The sequence below is a fragment of the Spea bombifrons genome, chromosome 4 (genome assembly GCF_027358695.1).
Source record: "Spea bombifrons isolate aSpeBom1 chromosome 4, aSpeBom1.2.pri, whole genome shotgun sequence".
Taxonomy (NCBI): domain Eukaryota; kingdom Metazoa; phylum Chordata; class Amphibia; order Anura; family Pelobatidae; genus Spea; species Spea bombifrons.
This window is the reverse complement of record NC_071090.1, coordinates 9,647,910-9,671,834: the sequence shown is the minus strand read 5'-3', so window position 1 is coordinate 9,671,834 and position 23,925 is coordinate 9,647,910. Positions and strand designations below refer to the sequence as shown.

The following is a 23,925-nucleotide window of genomic DNA, read 5'->3' as shown; positions in this document are numbered from 1 at the left end:
AAAAATCAACAGATGTAAGAGAGTGGTTGCGATGAGCACTTCAAATAATACATGTCCATCACATAAGTACACTAAGATGACAAATATACTTTTGCTGTTGTCACAAGCTGATCAGCTATTTTGCTGGAATTGAATTGCCAGTTTAGCAGCTTATAGGAAATAGAGGGAAATGCTTTATGGCCATGCTCATGTCTAAGCTACATGAAAGCTTCTGGTCATTTAATTAATCTTTTCTTGGTCATGCGTGAATGCAACATACAGACCCACATCTTCGGTTGGATCTTTTATGCAATATGGCTGCACCCAGCATGCTATATGGGGAGTATGGGAGCTGAAAAAAGGTATTTTGATTTCATTAAAGTTTTACTGCAATTTTGTTGCCAAATTTTAAGAAATATTTTAAAAAATATTGTCCTTTAATTGTAATTTATAAAACTGGATTGTTCACTGTGTAGACATTAAATGCATCAGCCAGGAGAGGGCAGCTCTGTAAACCAGTCATCTGTTCTTGTGCAAGCAACCTTGGATCGGCTGTCATCCATTCTCTCCCCTCTGGTTTCATGAATCTTTCTTCCTCTTAGCACAGAAAGCAGGGCTGTTACGATTAAAAGCCTGTGGATTTATTTGAGCTCCCTGGAATACAGTTATTTATTTATCTGGAGGTTTCACTCTAAAATGCACAGGGATCTCTTACCTTAGAGTACACAAGGAAAACTAGATCATTAGAGAGAAGATTTAAGTTATGGACATCCAAAACTCAGTGGAGACTTGGAAACGGCAAGTACTTTGTTTCTTTTTCCTCTGTAGCTGGGGCTGGGGCTCTGGGCAGCTTCGCTATTCTGTTGTTGAGGAATCAGAGCCAGGGACTTTGGTGGGAAATTTAGCTCAGGATCTGGGACTTCAGATCTATGACATACCTAAACGAAGACTGAGGATGGGATCAGAGGAGAGCAGAAAATATTTTGCTGTGAACTGGGAAAATGGAGCATTAACTGTTAATGGAAATATAGACAGAGAAAGCCTGTGTGGATCAACTTCAATCTGCTTATTGCCTGCGGAAGTAGTTATTGAAAGCCCTCTTGAGCTGCATCGCTTGGTGATTGAAATAAGAGATATAAATGACAATTCCCCTATTTTTACAACAGCAGAACGTACTATAAAGATTTTAGAGTTGCTAGCAAATCCGGGGGCAACATTTCATCTGGAAGGCGCTCATGACCTTGATGTGGGTGCCAACGGTATTCAACAGTACAAACTAAACCCTAATGGTTATTTTTCATTATCTGTAAAAACACGGAAAGATGGAACTCTAATTCCAGAGCTGGTACTAGAAAAAGCTCTAGACCGGGAAGAACTAAGCGAGCATCATCTAATACTTACTGCTGTAGATGGAGGGAATCCTCCAAGAACAGGAACCTCAGAGATACATGTGATAGTTTTGGATTTAAATGATAATGCGCCCACATTTGAAAAGAGTTTATTTAAAATCAGTGTACTGGAAAATGTCCCTTTAAATACTGTGTTGCTGCAGCTGAATGCAACTGACCTCGATGAGGGCGCCAATAGTGAGATTGAGTACTCCTTTAATGAGCATACCCCGGATTCTATTAAAAGATTACTGTCCTTAAATCCAAAATCAGGAATCATTTCTACTTCTGGAGCCATTGATTATGAAGAATTGAACTCTTTTGAGATATCTGTCAGAGCAAAGGATAAGGGAGTACCGGAAATGGAAGGACGCTGCACCATACAGGTGGAGGTAGAAGATGTGAATGATAATCCACCAGAGATTTTGGTCACATCCTTAATGAAAGATGTTTCAGAAGATACAGCAGTGGGAACTGTAATAGGACTTTTCAGTGTAAAAGACAAAGATTCTGGTAAGAATGGGGAGGTAATTCTGGAACTGCCTTCCAATCTACCATTTAAATTTAAATCCTTTGATGACCACTACTCTTTAATAACGGATAGCATACTAGATAGAGAAAAAATACCTCAATATGTCATTGAGCTGGTAGCCAGGGACATGGGGTCTCCTCCTCTCCAAACACAACAAATAATCATTTTTAATATTTCTGATGTCAATGACAACCCCCCTACATTTTCACACGTTACCTTAAGTGTCAGTGTAAAGGAAAATAACGAAGCAGGACAATTACTTACTGCGGTATCTGCTTTTGATCCCGATGAAGGGAGAAATTCAGATTTGATGTATTCAATTCTTGAAAAACAAGGGCAGGGACACCCAATCTCCTCATTCGTCTATATCAATGCAAAAAATGGAAACATTTATGCACAACGTTCCTTTGACTTTGAAAATGTACAGGTTTTGCAAATCCCCATACAAGTTGAAGATTCTGGATCTCCTAAACTGTTTACTAACACTACCGTTTACATTTTCATTTTGGATACAAATGATAATGCTCCAACTATTCTTTATCCAGAGCATTCCAAGGATTTTATTGCTCAACAGAAGATTCCTAGGCCTGCTTCTGGTGGCTCCTTTGTCACCAAGGTCACGGCTGTGGATTTAGATTCTGGTCACAACGCATTGCTGTCTTACAGTATTGTGGAAGCTAGTGATTTGTCCTTGTTTCACATATCTGCACATACAGGTGAAGTCAGAATAGTTAGAGATCTCCAGGATACAGATGCTTCAGAACAAAACCTTGTGATTTCAGTCAGCGACCATGGAAAACCACCTTTATCAGCAAGACTCACTATATTTCTTACTCTGGAAGACGGCGCGGTCCAAGAAAGTATGGAAGCCGCAGATTTTTTTCATAAGTCTCCCAATAACCCAGATATAACGTTCTATTTAATTATTTCTCTGATTTCTATAAGTACTGTTTCCTTTATTACATTTGTCATATTATTGGTCAAATGTCTCAAAAGGGATCACAGGAGTCATGGGTTATGTTGCAAAGAAGGATATGAACCAAAACACTACACGGAGCAATGCCAGCCAACACTCCATTTGAACACAGATGGAACGCTGAAGTATATGGAAGTTAGAATGCATCCATCTGAAGCTCAGGGTCAGTGTTACAAGTCCTGTTTTTCTACAATGTCAGATAAAAATGATTTCACCTTCATGAGGCCATTAAATTTTCCTCAGTTGAAAACCATGGTCAATGAGACAGAGGTTTTATTCCCTTCTTTGAATGAACCCAGCCAGGTGAGCCTGACATGTTTCCATGCTGTTGGAATTATTCTACAATTATTTTTTTTATCAAGATATTAAATGAGGTGATGCAGTTGTATTTACACTAAAATCACTCATATATGCTCAGAGGGAATCTGTATAGTAATATCTTCAAAAAAGAAGTCAAATATTGATATTTAACCTGTACATCGAGTAACTTGTCACCAGTTACTGGTCATAACAACAACAAAAAAGAGATTATTGGGTTAGTTTAGCACTTGTTCATTACTTGCATAGTTTAGCACTTGTTGTTATGCGGTCTCATTTCAGGGTAAACTGTATTACATGGTTTTTTATTTGACAAAAGGTCATTGAATGAAAATGACCAGTATCAGACTGATGAGTGTGAGTGATGCATCTTCCCTCGCACTCTAATGTCAGGGGATGAAAAATCATCAGCATGCAGCTGCACACTACACTTTTACAGGGTACAGGTGGGTAAAAGGCAGTACCAAAAAGGCAGAATGCGTGCCTGACGGCCTGTCTGGACCAAAACACAACAGATCTCTAAAAAAAACTGCAACTTTTGATGATGTCCCATTTAGTAGGCAGTAGAGTTGTCACTGAAAGTGGATTCTTGTGCATAAAGCTTGTTTATGCCTCTCTCTGTCATGATGTGCTTTATGTTTCTTTGTTTATGACTCTGTACTGTATATACTTTCTCATTTTTTTATCTTCCTTCTGTAAACAGTAGGTTTTTGATTACCTTCTCGGCTATAGTACCAGATCCAGTGCAGATATTAATATTCATTGCCAGCAGAATTTGGGAGGGTGCAGAGAATCTGCAGGATCATATAGGTGTGTGTATGTGTGTGTGTGTGTGTGTACATACATTTCCTTTCCATCTTAGTCTAGTTGTGTATACAATGGTAGGCATACCCATATGCACATACCTTATTGTCCGTAGTTGGCTTGCCCATTGTCTATATTGTGTGTCACAATCCTGTTGTTGCCTAATACCTACCCCTCCTTTGTGTCTCAATACTTAATAAATATGTTTTCCCCAGAGTTTAAGAAAATACTTTTTTTATAAATGCTGTGTGCATAAAATAACTAATGTTGCTTAACTATTGACTTTCTGGATTTTATAAACCAAAAATAGTGATTGATGCTTTCTTGACCGTTTATAAGACCATAAAGGTGCTTTTATGAGCATCATTTGTGCTTTGTTATCTCAGCATTATATTTAATCTCTATAAACGGTATATCTGAAATGAAAATTAAAAGATTACGGTAGTTATATAATTTAATAGACTTTGAAGAAATAACTAGACATCACTAAATTAACTCAAAATACTTTGTTTAGGTTTTAGGTAGGAGAAGAAACACATGAAATCACACGTTTGTTTTGGTGTTTGATGTGTTTCTTTTCCCGCCTTACTCAAGTATTTTAAGTTTATTTAGTTTTGGGAAACCCCTTATTAGAAATGAACTGGATATAAATCAGGATGTAACATAGTTAGCTAAAGAGTGGATCCTGTATAATATCATGAAATTACGCCTGTGCCACCTACAATGTAGTCAACAGTAAAAGGGACACTACTACCATGATATGGCCATTAACCCCTTAATCTCAAAATGCATTGTTTTCAATGGGTTTAGGGACTGCCCATTGTCCTTAAGGGGTTAATGCATATTCTAGCACTCCACCTTTCAATTAATTATTTTTCCTTGTTCGTTATGATCCCCTCGGTGCATCTGCATGGTGTCCATGCTCCCAGTTCCGTGGCTTGCAGGAGATGTTGTTGGTCAAATGCTCCTGCTTTCACGTGTGTGCACACTATACTTGTCACCAGCTAGGCCCAGACAGATCCAAGCGGGACAAATAAGCATGTGTAGAAAGTGCTCCCATTGATCTTAGTCAGACCACTTTCTTGCCAGTGTTTGGTTGCTTTAAGCAGTCCAAACTGGCACAGCTAGAGGAGCAAAATCTGGATGTTCACCTGCAGCTCAGGAGCTGCAGCTTCTTCTAAATGTGTGCTTTTTAAGTTTTAGGGTACATATTTAATAGTACCTTAACATGCATTCTTCATTGGTGGGGCTACATGGCACAATAGACTCTACCTTAAATGTATGTTGTAAGCTAGCCTCAGTTACTAAATGAGAGTTTGTCTGTTTTTTGTAATTGATTTGTATTTAACTATAGCTCATGCGTAGATTGAGGTTTCTCATATATATTATTCTTTAACTGGATTTGCTTATTTTGTTCGGAATATTTTAGGTAATATCTGGTATTTTAAATGAGGCAGAAATGAGGCATCATAATAGTGTTGGTCCAAACTATTTTGTTTGTGTTAAAAACACAAACTAAAGCAAATGGAACTGTCCACAATTGGACTGAAGCCACTGTATGTATATGTAGATATACATTTACTTTGAAGGAGTGCATATAATGAACAATGTTTATTTGCTGTAGCTTCAGGAAGGAAACTTAGAAGCATATGTATGTTTATGTCTGAACTTGTGTTGTACCATGACATCCTTAGATTAGAGAAATTATATACAAGGCACAAAAATGATATATACTTGCATGATAAGCTTGCGAGCAGGGCTCTCTTCTTTACCTAGCATGTCGGTCTGTCTTAGACTGCCAATTCTAGTTTTCTCATACTCTTTGATTATACTGTCGCTATTGTAAGAAGCACTACATAATTTTTTGGTGCTTTATGAATAAAAGAAAATGTAAAGCATTTTATGATTTTATATACAGTATATATATATATATATATATATATATATATATATATATGAATATATATATGTATTTATACAATACCAGAAATTGTAACCTTTTCTTAGGCCAGATCCTGCTTTAAATGGCTGCAAACCTGGCCAGACCCCATCATAAAATCAGCGGGGCCGGAAGAGCATCCAGAAAGGGCATCTTCAAGGTGTGCCACTATATCCTTCCTTGGGTGCCGTAAAATCTTAAAGGGGACCAGGCACCTAGCGCCTTCAGAGTTATCATTTGAGAAATATGGTTGAGTTTCCATAACAAAATTATTACATGAAGATGTTCTGTGTACTGACAATGTGCCCTCCAGAATTATATGAAACATAGCAGAACAGGGTTAAACAAGGCCTAAGAGGTTAGAATAGGTCACTACCAGGTAGACAGGGTGTGATTGGTACCTGTACGTTTGTAATAATATTGAGGACGTGATCACCCCAGTATTATTACTGTAGAAGGTACCATAATAACATAATATAATATATTATTGTAAAGTGCGTGGGCTACATACTCCCCTCCCCACGTGACACCAATGAGCGTCTTCCATAAAGTTCCCTAGAAGAATGGGAACCTGAAAGTTAAATGATGACATTTCCTGGAACATCATTCTGACAAGGGACTTCTGGAGATTCCCGTAGATTATTTTCCTTTTTTAGAAGTGTAGGTTTTCTGTGGTTTGTTCTTTTTTATTTTATACTGTTTTGTATATGTTTTTCTATGCCTTCTGTAACCATTAACTTTCTAAAGCACTGTGACTATGTGTTACTCGGATTAAATGTAAATTAATCAGGTTGTCTGAAGAAGCACACGAAATACATGTAGCAAAAGTTATGGTGGGGTACAGGTGATGGAAACCCTTCCATTTTAAAAAAAAAGTAGAAATAGAGGCGAAAGGTGTTCTTTGATTTAAATTATGAAAATAAGATATGTGGTAAACATGTTTAGTCTAAATTTATCAAGTCCATAGCAACACTCTATCTATCTATCTATCTATCTATCTATCTATCTATCTATCTATCTATCTATCTATCTATCTATCTATCTATCTCCCTATTGCAATATTTTACAGTATATAAAACGTATATGCCCACTATGTACAAATATTGCATTTGTTCTTTCAACATTTTTGAAAGAACTGAAAAACTTAACTTGCCAGTTTATCAAAGACAAACTATATGGTCACACTGATACCCCACCAGTACCAAATGATTGTGTATGTGTAATTATAATTTTAATGACCTATTAGGCAATCAGACAAATAGAGCAAACATATGTTGGAACCAATGGGATCTTTTAAAAACCTTCTAAACAAAATTTTTTTTTCATTCAAACTTAATTTGTTCATAGTGTAAAAAAAAATCCCTTGTCTGCCTTATGCTAATGTATCGGTTAATAAACTGGTTGTGACAGTGCAGAATTTAGTGTGCTTTCTAACAGTGAATGCATTTTCTAATAGAAAATAAGCTTAATCTTTCAAGGGTGCATCAGAAGAAGCCTTTATTTAACTGGGTTTAAAATGATAATGGAACCAACAAAACTTAGGTTAAAAGAAAGAAGTAGCAAAACAAAAATAGTAATTTCTGGGTGTTTTTCAAGCCCATATTTGTTAAAGGTGGATCAGTGAGCAGGAGTACGTGTTGCTATAATGATATTTTCACATTTTAGTTTGCTCCATAAATGTTCTTTTATACATATGGTCTGAGTACCACATATGTGCATGCAAGTGTAAAGTAAAACATTGATGTACTTGGCTTACCATTATAACTCTGAAACTATTTAAATCCACGTATTCTTGTAAAACCTTTAATGTATGCACTTAAAGTAACATTTTAAAACAAAATCTGCAAAAAGCTTTTGTCTGCTTTTCAGTACCATGTTAAATGGACACAGATGGGATGGCTTATTATTGCCACTGTCTTTTACATTACCTATAGATAATAAAGCTAACCCAAAGCTATAAGTAAACGCATGTGAACTGAGACCACTCACAGAGGAAATCTTTGGGAAACGAGTCCTTAGAAGTTCCCAGATACAGTTATGGGGTTCTCAAAGGTTTCTCCATACAAGAGAACCCCTGGTGACTTTCTTGGTGGCCAGCCATGAGAACTGCTACAGGTTTAGGATTTGTCATTCTATGATTCCTCCTTGTTACTGTTACACGAGAGACTGTTGGAAATCATCCATACTGGTCTAATTACACATTGATCAGAAAGAAGGTACAGAAGGCAGGGAAGCCTGCAGAGATATGATGATGGTCTTTATTGAGCCCTGCTGGTGCAAAATTGGCATGTTGCTTCTTGCCTTCAGTGGGAAAGTTAAAGCTCAGTGTTGTTTGATAGCATAGAATGTCATGGGTCATGAAGGGATTTGTATATGGAAACACATTTTCAAATATATAAGAACTTGCCCCCAGATCTCTATGAAATGTATCAGATTATTTCAGTTTATATGCATTACATTTTTCGTGAAACCACTTTATTTCCTTTGGTATTCAATGGCATTTTTTCAGAATGACGGAAATCCAACATTTACATATATATATAATGCTTGATTGTAAGCTAGTGAGCAGGGCCTTCTCTACCTAATGTATCGGTTTGTCTTAGTCTGGTAATTGTAGCCTTGTCAGACCCCTTGAATATATGGATTGTAAGAAGCGTAATAAATAAATAAATAAACTAATAAATGGTTGGCACTAAATAAATAAAAGAGAATAATAATAACACTTTCAGGATGTTGCTGCATTTCGCAGTGATTCTGAACTTTGGCTGACATTCTGTGTTGTCATGGAAATAGCAATTCCTGATGGATTTGCATTTGCATATTGATTTACTTACGCATGTATTTACTGAACTCTGGAGCCGGGCTTACCAAATATAATACTGCTTATGTAAATAATTATATGTGGGGATTGAAATACCATTTGAGCTTCACATGTTACAGCAGGTTAGCTATTTTTTAGCCCCTTCTATAGAAAGTAGTAATAATAATGAAAAGAAATAGACGCATAAAGGAACAACCACCGTCAGTGATGTGTATGCTGAGTATTTGAAGGATATCTAAATAGGTTGAGGAGAATATCTGTCATTAGAATTAATACAGATGCAAATTGTAGCTAATTCAGGCATGCAATATATGTGTAAAAGACTATGTATATGTATAGAATGGCAGCAGCCATCTTAACTTCTTATTCTCTGGTTCTGCATGATTGTTAATTATAGGGCCGGACTGAGCAGCTTTGGCACTTTAAGGCCAGGGGCCACTAAGTGGCATTTGTTGTGTGCGGCCTCATGTAACTAGCTGGTAGCCGCACACAGTAAGACGTAAATGTGGCCCTGTCGGCCACTGGCCCACTGGACGTTTGCCTTGTGTGCTAGAATGCCAGTCCGGGACTAGTTTAGTCTATCTACCCTGACATTAAGTTGTTGATGGCCCTAACTCACTGCTTATAAGATATTCCATGAACATGTAGTGTAATGTTATGGTAATTAAATAATGGTCACTATAAACCAAATTAATGAATTAGGTGGTCTGAAATGGAAGAGGGGGAAATTAAATAAGAGAAGCATGTCACAGTTAAGATATCCTACCCTTGCTTAAAGGAGATGCGCCTGAGGATCTCGGCTCCTCACGTCTTGTCTCGTTAAGTTTCTTGCTTTGTCTCCCACTTCCTTGCTAGTTATGTCCCTCTTGCTTGCTTCTGTTTCTGCTATTACTCTGTTTAGCTTCCCTACTCCCAGCCTGCAGCATCTTGTCTGTTTGAGCTATGTCTCAAGCCCGCTCCAGGGTGCCTGCAGCATATTACCAAGTTTTTTTTGAACTGGACAACATCTGCTATGTCAGGGCCCTGGTATGTGGTTACACAGAAAAGGTGCTCACCACTCGGGGGAGTGTGGTTACCCAGCACCAGCCCCTGTCCGCCTGAACACCATCGACTGGGCGCTCTAGGTCAGTCCATGGCAAATAGGTAGAAATGAAAGGGATTCTAAAAGTTGAGGTAAATGGGGGTCTGTCTGCATGAAGCATTGTCTTTTTCCTGCACTCCAGTGTTTACATTTCTGTTGATTTATAGAAATGAAATACTATACTACATATTTGACTAATCATTCAACTTATCTGCTCTACTAATACAAAGACACATTTTGTTTGTGGTAACAGTGATAACCATACAGATTCCTACATCATTTTCTAAATAACATTACATGTAGTTTATTATTTTCATAGGTGGAAAATAAAGATATCATAACGACCCAAAAACCCAGAGAGCACACACACTCATAACGTTATTGCATGTAGACATTACATTACTTGGCAAAATGTTGCACTACATAATTGTAATGTTATCAAACAAGCCTTTTTGAAAGATAAGAGGACTGCTCCAGGTATTCACAGTTTGGAAAACCAATCACCATGTAAGAGTAAACTATAAAATTATAGTAAAAAGTTGTTAGAATAGATTTAATATTTATTAAAACATTTATGATGGTTATTGTATACAACTAATTAGCTGTAAATTAATATTGTATTAGGTTTTTTTCGGTATTTGACAATTATTATGTGAATTATTGAATTGTAACATAATGTTACCATGATGTTTTGTGTTGCTGCATGGCGTTTATTTTTAAATTCTAGGCTTAAGGGCCACAATAGCTGTCTGTGTGCAGTAGACTTGTGCAAATGGACCAAAAATGATTCGTTTCTGGTCCATTTACTTTTGGACAACAAATTCTGTTTCCTGCCCATTTGTTGTCAATGAGAATTGTTGGGCTTTTTACATTCGGAAACAGATTTGTTGTCATTCACCCTCACATGCTCTTTCACACTCTCTCACACTTTCATTCAATCTCTCTTTCACACTCTCTCACACACTCCCAGAAAATCCTCCTACCTTCTCCTCTGACCACTTCCAGGTCCCTGTCTCCGTGCCATGCAGGGGGACAGGAATATGGAACCAGTCTGCGGAAAAAAGAGGGAGACATTCTGAGAGAGTGTGAGTAAGAGTATAGGTGAGTGTGTGAGTTAAGCCACCAACGAAATTCAAATGAAAATTCAGAGCTCTTTGCTTTGTTTTCGATTGTTTCAAAACAAGGGGCCTCTCCTTGTTTTTCGGGGATTTTACGAATTGCCTAAGTTGGCAAATTTTGTTAAAATTGCAATTTGTACAAATCGGAATGCACAAGTCTTACATGCTGTATTGCTCATTATTAATATAAGTAAGGACTGACTGTGCTTTTGTTAGCATATCAAGTGTCAGCTTAAGTGGTCATGGCTAGTATGCTTCATTAAACAGGATGAATACTCATGGTACTCAATCAGATTTTCATTTAATCGCAAAATGTGTCATAATAGATCTTGGTTTATTTTAAGAACACGCGGTTAATTCAAATTTGAAAAAAATAGTTTGCATTTTAGTTTACTTGTCAAAATAATTCAGGAAAGTGTAACTATTTAAAATGATGTATCTATAACTATAGCTGCACTTTTTTAATTGATTTTATTTTTACTGCAAGATTGTGCTAACTGTTGTAAATGAAAAGTTTACATCGATGCTTAAAGGGACAATATACTTGACACCCCTACTTTAGAATAATTATATAAGTATTATCTGACCTAAATGAGCTTACAGTCTAGAGGGTGATCGCTGGAGTGACCCCTAAAAAATATACAACATTTGGAAAAACCATACATGGTTAAAGGCACATGAGAGATGATTGTCTTCTTATATGTTTGGTTCTTTTTTGGCATTTGAATATATACAGGCAGTGATGTAACCCATGGCACCATCCCAGGTATCGTCCTTACCGCAATTTTTAATGAAGCTGTGCTGGTTGGGCACAATAAGCCATATTAGTGGGCCTGATAGGGAGATCAGAGTTCTCCTTTCTTAAGGGCTCATAAGGCAGCAGCGTACTGTGGGTGGGGGCTGGTTGTCTTAAAGGGAGATATGGCCTGGTTTTGGATTTCCCACTTTCTATATATTTGTTTAATTTTCCAAATGCCAGCGTATTCACTTGCAGGAGATGCACATGTCCAAATGCATGTTCTGCTTAACAGTACAAAGTCACCTCGAGCCAGCTCAAATTTTAACCTGTTTTTGGTATCTCAAAAAAATGTAGATTTATTTAATATGCATTCAAGGTAGGAGAGGCTGTTTGGGGCAGGAGACTGCTAGACTATGTTAGCTAATTAAGAAGAGACTTTCCCTTTTCATAATTACTGCATTGTTCATAAATATGTATAAATAGTGAAAAAGTTCAAAAAGTCAGATGATAAATGTTCTAGGCATGAGGCACGTGTGTGAGAAATGGCATGTTTTTAACAAGAACTACAGAGCCATTGTAGAAAATGTTAACACATCATTATTCAAACTATAACTCTAAGGTCAACTAAAGAACCATCTACTCAGCCATTACTAAAATAGTTATTCTTTGAGTTATTATTTGGTCACTGCCCTTTTCCTCTCTAAGTATCTAGCCATTAGCACTCCCACAGCCGTTTCCTTAACTAACTTACTAAAAGCTGCCTGAAAAATGTAGGTCAACGATCAACATGCATTCTAATCAGACTAATCATATAATGTTTGGGTAACATTAGGATTTATTCATTTTAGCATTTTGACTTTGTATTTTAACAGTTAATGAAAAATATCACTCATCACTTAAAAGAACTTAGTCATACTATTTTACAACTGACCTAGAATGGTCAATTCAGTTATTCGTAGGAATTTATTTACTGGTTTTGTTCAGTTTCTCAACAATATACACAATCATTCAGTGCATCACAGGAACAGAAGCATCATGGGTACAATCCATTTGTAAAGTCATATTATATTGCCCCACAGCACAGGGCACAGACAGGAAAAAAAACTCACAGCGTACAATAAAGACAAATTTGCCTCAACAACAAAATAACAAGAATGTAAACATGGAGAATTGGGTTTGTGGTGTCATTGGAGTGGGACAGCGTTGTGGTAAGAGGTGAGGTACATGAAGAGGTTATTTGAAGCATTACATTGAGAATTTAAGCTCCTGTCCATTGCTGATGAAACAGATCTAATAGATCTAATATGTTAATCATGGTTAATCATGAAAACTGTGCAAATGCATGCCCTTAATAATCTGGAATAGGTGATGCATCTATTGGTACCCCACATCTGCCAATAACTAGGCCGTCGGCTGACGGCATTCCAAGTCTAGCCTAGATAGATAGTGATGGTTGTTCACAATTGAACACAAACTTACAACATCATTATATTACAAAAAATAAAACATTAAGTAAATACTTCAAATCTTAAAGAACATTTCCTACTATTTTAGAAAATGTTGAGTTGTATTTAATATTAAAGAGAAGGATTTCCCTCTTTCCTCCTTATTTTGTAATGAGATTTCTATATGGAATTCAGCTTTGTTATTCCGGCTAAGATTCCATTCATTCACGTAGGTTGGATATCATTCATTGTACTACAATTAAAAAAGCAACTTGAGTTTCAGTGTTTATCACTATGTGTTCTCACCATGGCGTCAATAGATCTTTAATACAATTAAGCATGTAGCATCAAATAATGGAACTGATGTCATTCCAATTTTTCTCTGGTCACTTAAACAAGTGACATTCTCCAAAACCTTGAAATCCCCTAAAATATAAGTAGATTTGATACAATTGTGCTGAAACTAATCCTTTAATAGAGAAACGTTGATTTCCTTGATGTCCTTTGGGGTCAGAGATCAAAGTGCTTTAAATAGATGATTTTATTGCTTAAGGCAAGGTTAAATTATTCGAACAAAAGCTTAAGTCATTACTGATTTCACAGTCCTCAATGCATCAGAATAATGGCACCAGGAAATACTAATTTGACCTTTGACCTTTTGGAGGCAGTAAGCCAGGATCTTTGTGAAAAGCTTTGCACCAATGCAAAATGTTGTTTTTTTAGTGAATTTACCCATATGAGGGCATAGGGATAAATTATACTAAAACTACCGTTATTATCCTGTTTTAAGGTTAAGGATCCCTATGTACTCTGACCGTCTTAATATCAAATCTGTGTTTTTGAGAGCTGATCAGCATTTGTAGTTTTTACATTTTCATATAATGTTAACTTTGATGATTTAGGAATTTTATTGTACATTTAACTTTTGTTATTTTTTATTGTGTTTGATCTTGCTGGGCTTATTCCATACCTATTTTTGAATTATATTTTTCAACTTAGTTATATCATTTGCCTTGTAAAAGGTCACTGAGAGATTCATTTGCTTTTGTTTGCACTATAAGTAATATAAAATATGTTAAGTTTGTACAGTGTTTTAAATTTTATTTTTACCTTTTCAGTACAAATCACATTATACAGAATATGTTCATTTTTTTCTTCACATGGTACTTTAATATGCATTTTATAATAATAATAAATGTCATTTTTTACCAAAATTATCAGGATGATACCGATTTGTTCAAGGATATTTATGTGATTATGCTGTAACTTTTGTTTCCACAAGGTTGACTATGAACCCGTCCAGCTGTTTTACTAACATGACAGTCGTTTCCCATTTTGTTTTAGTTTAGGTCCAAAGAAGAAAAGAAAACTAAAATCTAAGATGAAAATATAAATGTAAACTCTGCAGAACACCAATTAAAAACACTTTTCCGCTTTGTTTCAGCAGGCGCAGCCTAACACTGAATGGCGTTTCTCGCAGGCTCAACGACCTGGCCCCAGTGGGTGAGTAAATCTTAATTGTATTTTAGGCAGTTGCTCCCATTGTTCCTGCTGTGTTTTTTATGTAATATTTAATACATATAGAAAATAGAGTATGGCCAGGTGTCTTATATTATGTTATCAGTTTTCGTTCAACTTGCTCACCTAAAGCACTTGTAAAACTAAAATTGATTCCTTTGTACTTACGTTGTGCATAAGGACAACTACCATCATTGTTTAATCTGAACTTGATCACCTACAGTGATTCAATTATTACGGGTCAACAATGTTTCTAGAAAACATACCATTGAAGTATATATTGACTGTATTACTAATATAGATGGTGGCACATATTTAAGTATAAAGAATCAGAAAACATTAGGGGATTTATTATTATTATTATTATTATTATATTTTATTTATATACTGCCAATAGTTTACGCAGAGCTTCTTACAATAGATATATTCAAGGGATATGACAAGACGAGAACTAAGACAAACTGATACATTGGGTAGAGAGGGCCCATCTGGCAAGCTTACCAACAGAAAGGTCCAGTTAGCAGGTTGGTTGCTATGGTGATAAGACCTTTTTCCCCCCAAAACAGTCTCACCAGAATTACTATTTATAAATAATGCCCAATATGTTTATAGAGTCTCTTTAAGTATAATATATGCCAATATGCAACTCTGTAGCATTTGTTAAAAAATAACACACTATTGAATAACAGTTAACATGAAATAATGCACATATACTAAATATCAGTGGCTGTTAAAATGTATTATAACATCTAATTGTTAACTGATACAATATTGTATGCTTCACAATAAAATGGAATCTGAAAGAGACATTTACAAGACTCACATAGAATAAATTAATTTCATGAAGTGCAATCTCAATGTCCCTGTATAAATTGTGTTTACTAATAGAGACTGATAAACCGTTTTTTATGAAATCCCAGATAATAATCCTTGATTAAGCGAGATGGAGTCCAACTGGATGACAGCATAATGGATATTAAAAAAATGCTACATTCATTTAGTCGATCAATTAAAAAATCAGATTTTAAATCAAATAGGGTAATACAAATTTACAATTGCATGGAATTTTGCATTCACTTACCTACTAAATATATTGCCCAGAAAGTACATTCTTTTTGCTCCCAATGACCTTGAAGTTTCATATAGTAATAGCATATTCTTGTACTATTCATTGCATTACATTTGCTGCCATATTGATTGTATACATTATTCAAATGCTGAAGAAAACCAATGCCGGTTGGTCTTATGACCACCATAGTGTCACCATAGCAATAAATGGAATGTTCACACTGATTGAGTAATTCCATTAGCTGATATGGTGGTCAGACCACTTTATCATGTTGCTCTATGTCATATGCAATTACTTTGGGGGTTATTTATAAAGGGCAGTTCTGTTCTGGTGTAAACATTGGGAATTGTTTGATTATCTACTGTTTTACACAAAACACCAACAAACCAACATCTGTGAATTGCTATGTAATATACATTCCTTCATTGCTACTTTACATTGAGAAATAAGTGAAACATTTAGCTGCAATGTGCCCTTTCCCAGCATGGCTTTATCTTAAACGTGCAAATACAGGTTGCGGGTATCAGGGCGATAGAGTGTAGGCTTCACTGAACAGGTGGGAATTTTTAGTGAGTGTTTAAAGTTAAAGCAGGAGAGAGTCTGATAAAACAATGTAGGGGATTCTAGAGAACAGGTAGATCATAGGTAATAAAATGGTAATACGTGGTACGATAGGATGGCCCAGTGTTGTAAAGGGATTGGTAGGCAAGGGTTATGGGTTTACATTTATTCCTGGAAGATATGGAGATTAAATGAAGGGACTGACACAGTAGGTAAGCAGATGATTAGCAGAGATGTTCAGAAAAGACTGGATTCGTGAAAGGTTTGAGGGGAAAGACCAGTTAGGTAGGGTTTACAATAATCCAAATGGGATTTCACAAGGGAATATGTTAGTAGTATTTAATGCAAGGGAGTTAATTTCTGAAATATGTGGCAGGTGTATGTGAGGAGCAAATGAGATAGTGGAGTCAACTGTAACACCAAGGCACTTTCACTGTACTGGAATTATCAACAGTAATGGATATATCAGGAATTGTGTATATAGGAGATGGGGAAATAACCTCAAGGTCAGTTCTTTGAGATGCTAAACTTTCAGAGAAAAAGTTCAGAGACAGAAGATGTAGATAGAGAAAGAGAATAAAGAATTAGAGCCCCCAGAGCTTAGAACTGAAGCACAGCAACAGAAACCATTAGGGGAAACAAACAAGTGCTAGAGAAGTAGACAGAAAAGTTGAGTCTGAGCCAGAAAAGAGCTGTGTCGCAGATGCCATAGGAATGGAAAGGGTGGTCCACAGTGTCACAGATCGTACAAAGGGTCCAAGAGGATAAGACATGACTTTGGTGAAGGATGTAAAGAAAAAAATACATGGTAGAGTTGTAATTCTTTGCTCTTGCATGAGAACACCTTGGGCCTTGTAATATGTACAAATGTATTAGTGGGATGAGCTTCCAGCAGACATGTACCTCTATAATCCAAGGGCCTGGTTTCCATGTCAAGCGTCTCATCAAGCATGAACAACTAGTGCCCTCACCATGCTGTAAAAGTAATAGAGAGAACATGATTCAGTTGCTTATACTTGTGCCCATACTACACAACAGCCATTTCCAAACCATTTTCAGCACATCGCTGCAGGTTGCAAGCAATCTTCAAAGTTTTCCTCAGGAAGATCCAAAGAAAGTCTCAGGGATGATATTTTGCTTTAGCGAAATGTGACATGAGCTCACAAAACAGGAATATCTCTATCCTTTTTCTCTAATTTTAGGATTTGTATTGCTTTCAAGGGATCATTTTGTATATCTTTTGTCAATATGGCATAATATCGTAGGAAGGCTTCAATGTATTTTTTTTTCTGTATTTTTCTCATAAAAACTAACACTCATAAATTCAATCGATAGACAATGTAGAATGTAAATTATTACAAGGATTCAAGGTTATTTTGGAAAACATGTGTTTACAAAAATAATTATAAGTAATGATAATTACTTGATTCTATTTTGCTGTGTTCCCATTAGGGGAACATCCCGAAAATGGCATCCTATGCTATTAACAATGACAAATGTGTTTTAGCTGTTCGTGGTTTCTTTTTATATTTGCTTTGATAGTTCGTATAAAACACGTTGTGTCATTGTGGTCTCTTTAGAGCTCAACCCACAGAAGAAGCTGGAGTGTGGCCAAACAACCAGTTTGAAACAGAGAGACTTCAAGCAATGATTCTGGCATCTGCAAACGGTCAGTGTTGATGACATAGGAGAAAACACAATGTGTTTACAATATGAAGTGTATGAGCTCACTGGAAAGCATCAACTATGATTAATTAATGACATTTCTAGCTTCTTACTATGAGAACATACACAATATGCAAACACGTTTAATCACTTTGGTACTTGCCATATGTTCCCTGGAGAGTTTATGCCTCAAAACAAAGCCCCATGTACTACAAATTGACTGTGTTTAATTGAGATTAAATTGTAATGGGACCACTTTATTTCATGTTTTCAGTTATGTGACTCTAAGCCACCACTAAACCAATCTTGTCGACTGCATTTTTTGTTTTCGTTAAAACAGAACCAGAAGAGTTAAAGGCGGATAGGAACCATTTAGTCTGCATCTAGTCTGGAGTTTTGAATGCATAATTAGATACATATAGTCATGCAGACATCATTTTAACCAAGAACAGATATTGGGGGATTATCAAAAGTTAAAAAAAATACATCTTTCCCAAATTCGATACACATTGTTTTACTATTTTAAGGGGGTGCCTGAGAAATCTACAAAAGATTACCACTCTAGGTTTACTGAAGGGTCCCAGTCTCTACTTACAATAATATTACATACCTTACATGTCTGTTCACAAATACAGATTGAAAAGGTTTCTTCTAAACAGAATTACAGTATAACATATAACAATTCTATACACAAAAACACCTTCTTCTTTATGCCTTAAGAAGTACATACTTATTATTAAGAAGTAATCATACTGCCCAAATGCATTCCCAAGTAGGGGAAGAACATATTTGGGGCTCTGTTTCTTTTTACATTTAGTGGATATGAGTACATCACTGTACAGTAGAACCCTTATAGTTGCAATATTGTGTATATATACAACTGAACATCTAAATGGCTGTTTATATATATTATATTTTGTAACTAAAGTAAATTATTTTTGTAAAAGACTTACTCAGCTACCTGAATAGTGACAAAGTTGCGTTCAGGGCCAGACTGGGAATTAAAGGATTATTTAAGCCCTGGAAATAATCAAGTACCAGCCCCATTTTACATGGTGCGTTTTTTTGAGCACACTGCACACATCGGGTTCTGGCCCCAATCATTTTTGGTTCAAACAGGGACAATCCATGCACTTTAAAGTATATTAAAAACACATTAGTCTTATTAAGATGCATTTGAAAACACATTGTTTCTTATATGACTGTGGCCAATGACATCATGCAAAGGGCTGAGACCAACTGAGAGAGCAGCTGTATATTGTCTGTATAATGCAAAAATGTTTCTAAATATGACATTTATGTATTTAAATAAATTACTGAAAACAAAGAACTTACTTTCACAGTAGAACACAATAAACTTGCAGCTCTCCAAAAAAATAGATATACAAATGTAAGAGGGAGTCTGAGGGAGGGAGGCATGTGTGAGTGGCTGTATGTATATGTAAATGTATGGTTTTAGATTGTGTATGGATGTACCTTTAAGTGTATATTGCTAGAGTGTGAATGCGTGTGTGTGTATGCATGTATGTGTATAAGAGTAAGTGCATGGTGTTAAAGTAACTGTGTGTCATGGTGTTAGAGTGGCTATTAGTGTGTATGTATATGTAATTGTATGCATGTTTGTGTAAAGTGTTAGTGGGTATGTGTATATGCATGTATGTTTATGGTATTAGATGCTGTATATATGTGCAGTATGTGTTAGCGTTTATCTGCCCCGGACCATACCCTCAACATCCGAATTCATACCCAACCACAATCATTATCGTCCAACCACCAGATTCATAACCCCCCATCATCCTATTCCTTCCCACCATCATTTCCATCCCCTACCAATTTCAGTATTGCACCTCCATCTTCATGCTCCCTAATATAACTTCTCATCATCTGTAGACCCATCTTTTATTTCCCCATCATCATAATACCTCTAGCATGCCCTCTTCATATCCATACAATATTCAACAATCCTTTTTTATTAATTGGGTAGAGTTATAAAGAAAATATGGAAGGAACATACAGAACATCACTTGTAAGACTTCAGCTGAGCAAAATAGCGTTGACCCCAAAAATATAATTTTCCTGCTGGCAACCATGGTGTCAATTGTATCCCTTTAGAGTTTTAGATATGGTCCCAATTCAACAGTACCCAAACCCTGTTAATGTATCTTGTCTATTTTATTACATATTTAAATTGCAAAGTGTTTAGCCACTTATTCGTTTTACTGTTATTGGGCCATAGCTATAGGAAAGCATGGGCAACAGTGACCAACATTATATTATTTTAGAGAATTGTATGTTATAATCACTTGCCAATTACTATGTTTTTGTTTTTTTTACCCTGCAGAGGCTGCTGAGGGAACATCGGGACTCGGAGGAGGAACAGGAACCATGGGTCTCAGTGCTCGGTACGGACCCCAGTTTACCCTGCAGCACGTTCCTGACTATAGGCAAAATGTCTACATCCCAGGAAGCACACTTACACCTACCAATGCTGCAGGAAAGCGAGATGGAAAATCGGGCGGTAACAAGAAGAAATCTGGAAAAAAAGAGAAAAAATAGGAAGCTGAAAAAGGGTGGCTTACAACCACAGGGCAATATTCTCTGGATGCTTCCCCATTTTAAACACCGAGGGTGAAGTTGAATGTCATCTTTGGAAAGAAATGTATTAAAAAAATATAAAAATCTGTTAAGAATGTGTCATCATCAGGCCTACTAGTAGAATTGTGTCTTCAATTGTGGATTTTTCTGCTTTTAGACCTCATGATGAAAGCATTAAGTCAAACCTCTTAAACAAGTGCCCTGTGTATATTCGCTAATGTTTTGTATAAGTGCAAGGCAATTTCATAGCTAACAATATGCACTCTTTTTACAAACTGTTAAAATTTGATTTGTTCCCACACACATACTTGTGGAACTTCTTCCATTGTATATAACTGCAGCTAAATAGATATTTATAATTTATACGCATTCAGGTATTTGAAAAATATTCTAAGCTTGTAGCCCATTTTTTCAAATTTCTTGTGATTTTCTTTTAAAAAATCTTTTTTTGTTGAGAAAATAATTACCGGCTATGATCGAAGACTTTATTTGCTTACAGCTGAGCAACAGTGGTTGTGCCTAAAAAAATCAAGGAAAAAATGAAAATGCATTTATTAAATAGCATCAAACAATTAGGGACATTTCTATCAAAGCAAAATGAGAAATTCTTCTTTATAGTATTTAGATTTTGAATCATTATTTTAGTATTTTGCTTTAGAATGTTTGGTAGAAACCGTATACTTCTGCTGATTGTTTCAGAGTTGGCACACCAAAATAGCTCCAGTTCTTCAGCGCTTTAATAAATATGGCTGATGTATGTCGGCCATAATTATTAAAGTACTAGTTAAATCAGCATGTCCCATTAGACAACAAGCGATTAAAATTTAATGCATCCGGGTAATTGCGTCTTATATCAATTAAACTGGGAAATGCTCACTATGAAGTTTCCAAGTTGAAGTGCAAACTCTCCACTCTCCTATTTTGCTTTGTGTAGTCGTGTTTCACTAAAAGGATGACTTTGTGTGCATTGGTACATAGGCAACATGTTACAGTCTGGGAAATGGGGAATTCACCCAGTGAATTGTACATATAAAGCTGTTGGTTAACATGTTCATTGTCTTGTGCAGTACATATGTTGCTACTGTACTTATTGATGTTTTTGGTGATTTTTTTTCTATTTTTTTCTGGAAGAAAAAAAATAAAATAAAAAAAAACAAGGCCCTCAGTTTCTGAGTTTTGGGTAATTCTCCTAGAAATATAACATGATTTTATGTATGATAAAAGCAGTCGGAGCTTTCCATTTTGATCGGCTCTTGCACTTCTACATATGGAATTGCATGTATTATTTTCACAAGATTAACAAGAGCTCCACTGGACTAAAGATTTTCTTGCATGTATCCAGCATGGGATAATTCATTCTTTCTAGAGAATGGTAACTAGGTAAGCATATGGCGTGCAGGTTATACGTTTATGGTTAGAAAGGTAAAGGATTGCTTATATGGGGGGAGGGACAAAAAAAACTAAAATATTGGTGTTTTTTGTTGTACGGGAAGTACAATACTGTATATTCCAGTCATGTAAAATCATAATGGATATAGCATATTATTAATTGAACAGTGTTTTATTGTGGTGGGTAGACGTAATGAATAATGTAGACGAACGTGCAAAGAAATTTAGGTCAAAGCATCTTTAGACACACATTGGCTTTGTAAAAAAAAAATCAGAGTAACTCAAACAAACAAATAAAACACTGTTCTATGGCTATATTTGCTTTAATGGTTTAAGGTTGTGTATGACTTGTTGAACAGGTGCCGGCCGTGTCGATATGGATTGTTCTATTCTCACTGTTTTGTGAGGATTTGTTTCTTGGGTATAAACTTTTTTTTTTTATTTTGTCAGACTAACACCATCCCACTTCTTAAATTAATGCACTATAAATCAATAGTCTATTACATCATAACTCTCTGTCCCCGTGTACTAAATTGTCAGACCGGACAATGAAAGAGTATGCTAATCCTAACACCCCTCCCCCCCAGGGTTATATAGTAGTAATTATTTTCACTGCTAGTAATGCTAATGCATAACGCAATCATGTGAGTAGGTTAGCAGTAGTTTATGTTTTGCTATTTTTTAATGCCTTTAAAAAGAAAAAAAAATCATTGTAGGAAAGCTATTGTTGTGTATAAGTAACGTGTTTATTTTCCACCTAGTAGCTAACTCGTGGACAGCAGTATTTTAATATCCTCTATCTTTTTCTGTGTGGTTTGTGATATAAATGTACATGAGATGAAATGCACCTGTCTTTACAATGTGTCTAATACTGAATTATACTTACATATTATATAAATATATATATATAAATATATGCTTCTTCCCTTTCCTGTATCCATATAGAGCCATGTCATTGTATTACATGCAAGTTTTATACTCTGTTTTTTATATCGCTTTCTTTCTTTGGAAAAAAAAAAAAGAATAAAATGTTTTCTTCGAACGTAGTTGTGCTTGACTTTCTGTTGTATAGTCGTGGTAATGTATAAGTGCACATAAAGGGATGTAACAAAGTACTGGAAGGAGGTTTATATTAGTTTTATTTAACGTAACACATATGGCTATCCTAAATCTAAGACAGGACCAAGGGCCGATAAAGTCTTTCCATCAGGAAAAAACAGGCAGACTCGATAGTTCTTATCTGCCATCAAATTATGTGTTCCTATAGCTATTGCACATATAGTATTAGAAACAGATAAGATGCTTAGAATGGTAATCCTTTCAGACAACCTTCTTAAGATCCACTTAGGCATGACCCACAATGCCTTATATAATGATTCTCTACTTTGTTGTTAAAGGACACTGTTATACTGTAGTTAATTGTGTAGATCAAGAGACAAAAGGCTTTAATTTTGTTGATTTTGCCCCTGATTTTGTTGGCATTGCCATGCAGCTTATGGAAATCACCTGTAACAAAAAAAATTGGTTATTCAAGTGAGTTGGGTTTTTATATATGTTTGTGTTTTCTGTGTTTTTATTACAACTATCCCTTTAATTTTTTTATTCCATCTGGAGACAAGAACTCCAAGGTTGGGAAAGCTTATGTAACTGTACGTCTTTTTCTATGGTGGCCCAAAAAAATTAATTAACTTTGACTAAACACTCTAAAAACTGTTTAGCCACCAAGATTCGGTTGTCTTTAAAAGGGAACTTTACATTAATCAGCAGACCATTAAACTCATCTGGAACCTACAAACTACTAAACCACTTAAAAACTATAAATCCAGTATAGTAACACATATGCCCTAATTTAATATGAAAGAAACTGTGTACACGACCAAGCCAACCAAATTCCAGAAATTCACTGCTTGGTTGCTGCTTCCAGCCAAGGACCATAAGTGAAAGGAAAGAGGGGACATTAAGAGGATAAAAATGTTGGCTTTCTCTAT

General features: G+C 35.9%; 1 protein-coding gene across 47 annotated transcripts in view; it reads left to right on the top strand.

Annotated features, from left to right (window-relative positions):
• Positions 1-22,979, top strand: part of LOC128491197 (protocadherin gamma-A4-like) — a 216,430-nt gene extending 193,451 nt beyond the window's left edge. For 24 of the 47 annotated variants that reach the window (XM_053463467.1, XM_053463450.1, XM_053463464.1 and 21 more), the window contains exons 2-4: positions 14,585-14,643; positions 17,869-17,957; positions 20,295-21,094. In XM_053463467.1, the coding sequence (XP_053319442.1) occupies positions 14,585-14,643; positions 17,869-17,957; positions 20,295-20,509 (363 nt within the window). In that variant the 3' untranslated portion in view covers positions 20,510-21,094. Of the gene's footprint in view, positions 1-674; positions 3,179-14,584; positions 14,644-17,868; positions 17,958-20,294 lie in introns of those variants that run through there. The other 23 variants (XM_053463451.1, XM_053463465.1, XM_053463460.1 and 20 more) reach the window with 6 other exon arrangements.
• Positions 22,980-23,925: the final 946 nt, after the last annotated feature.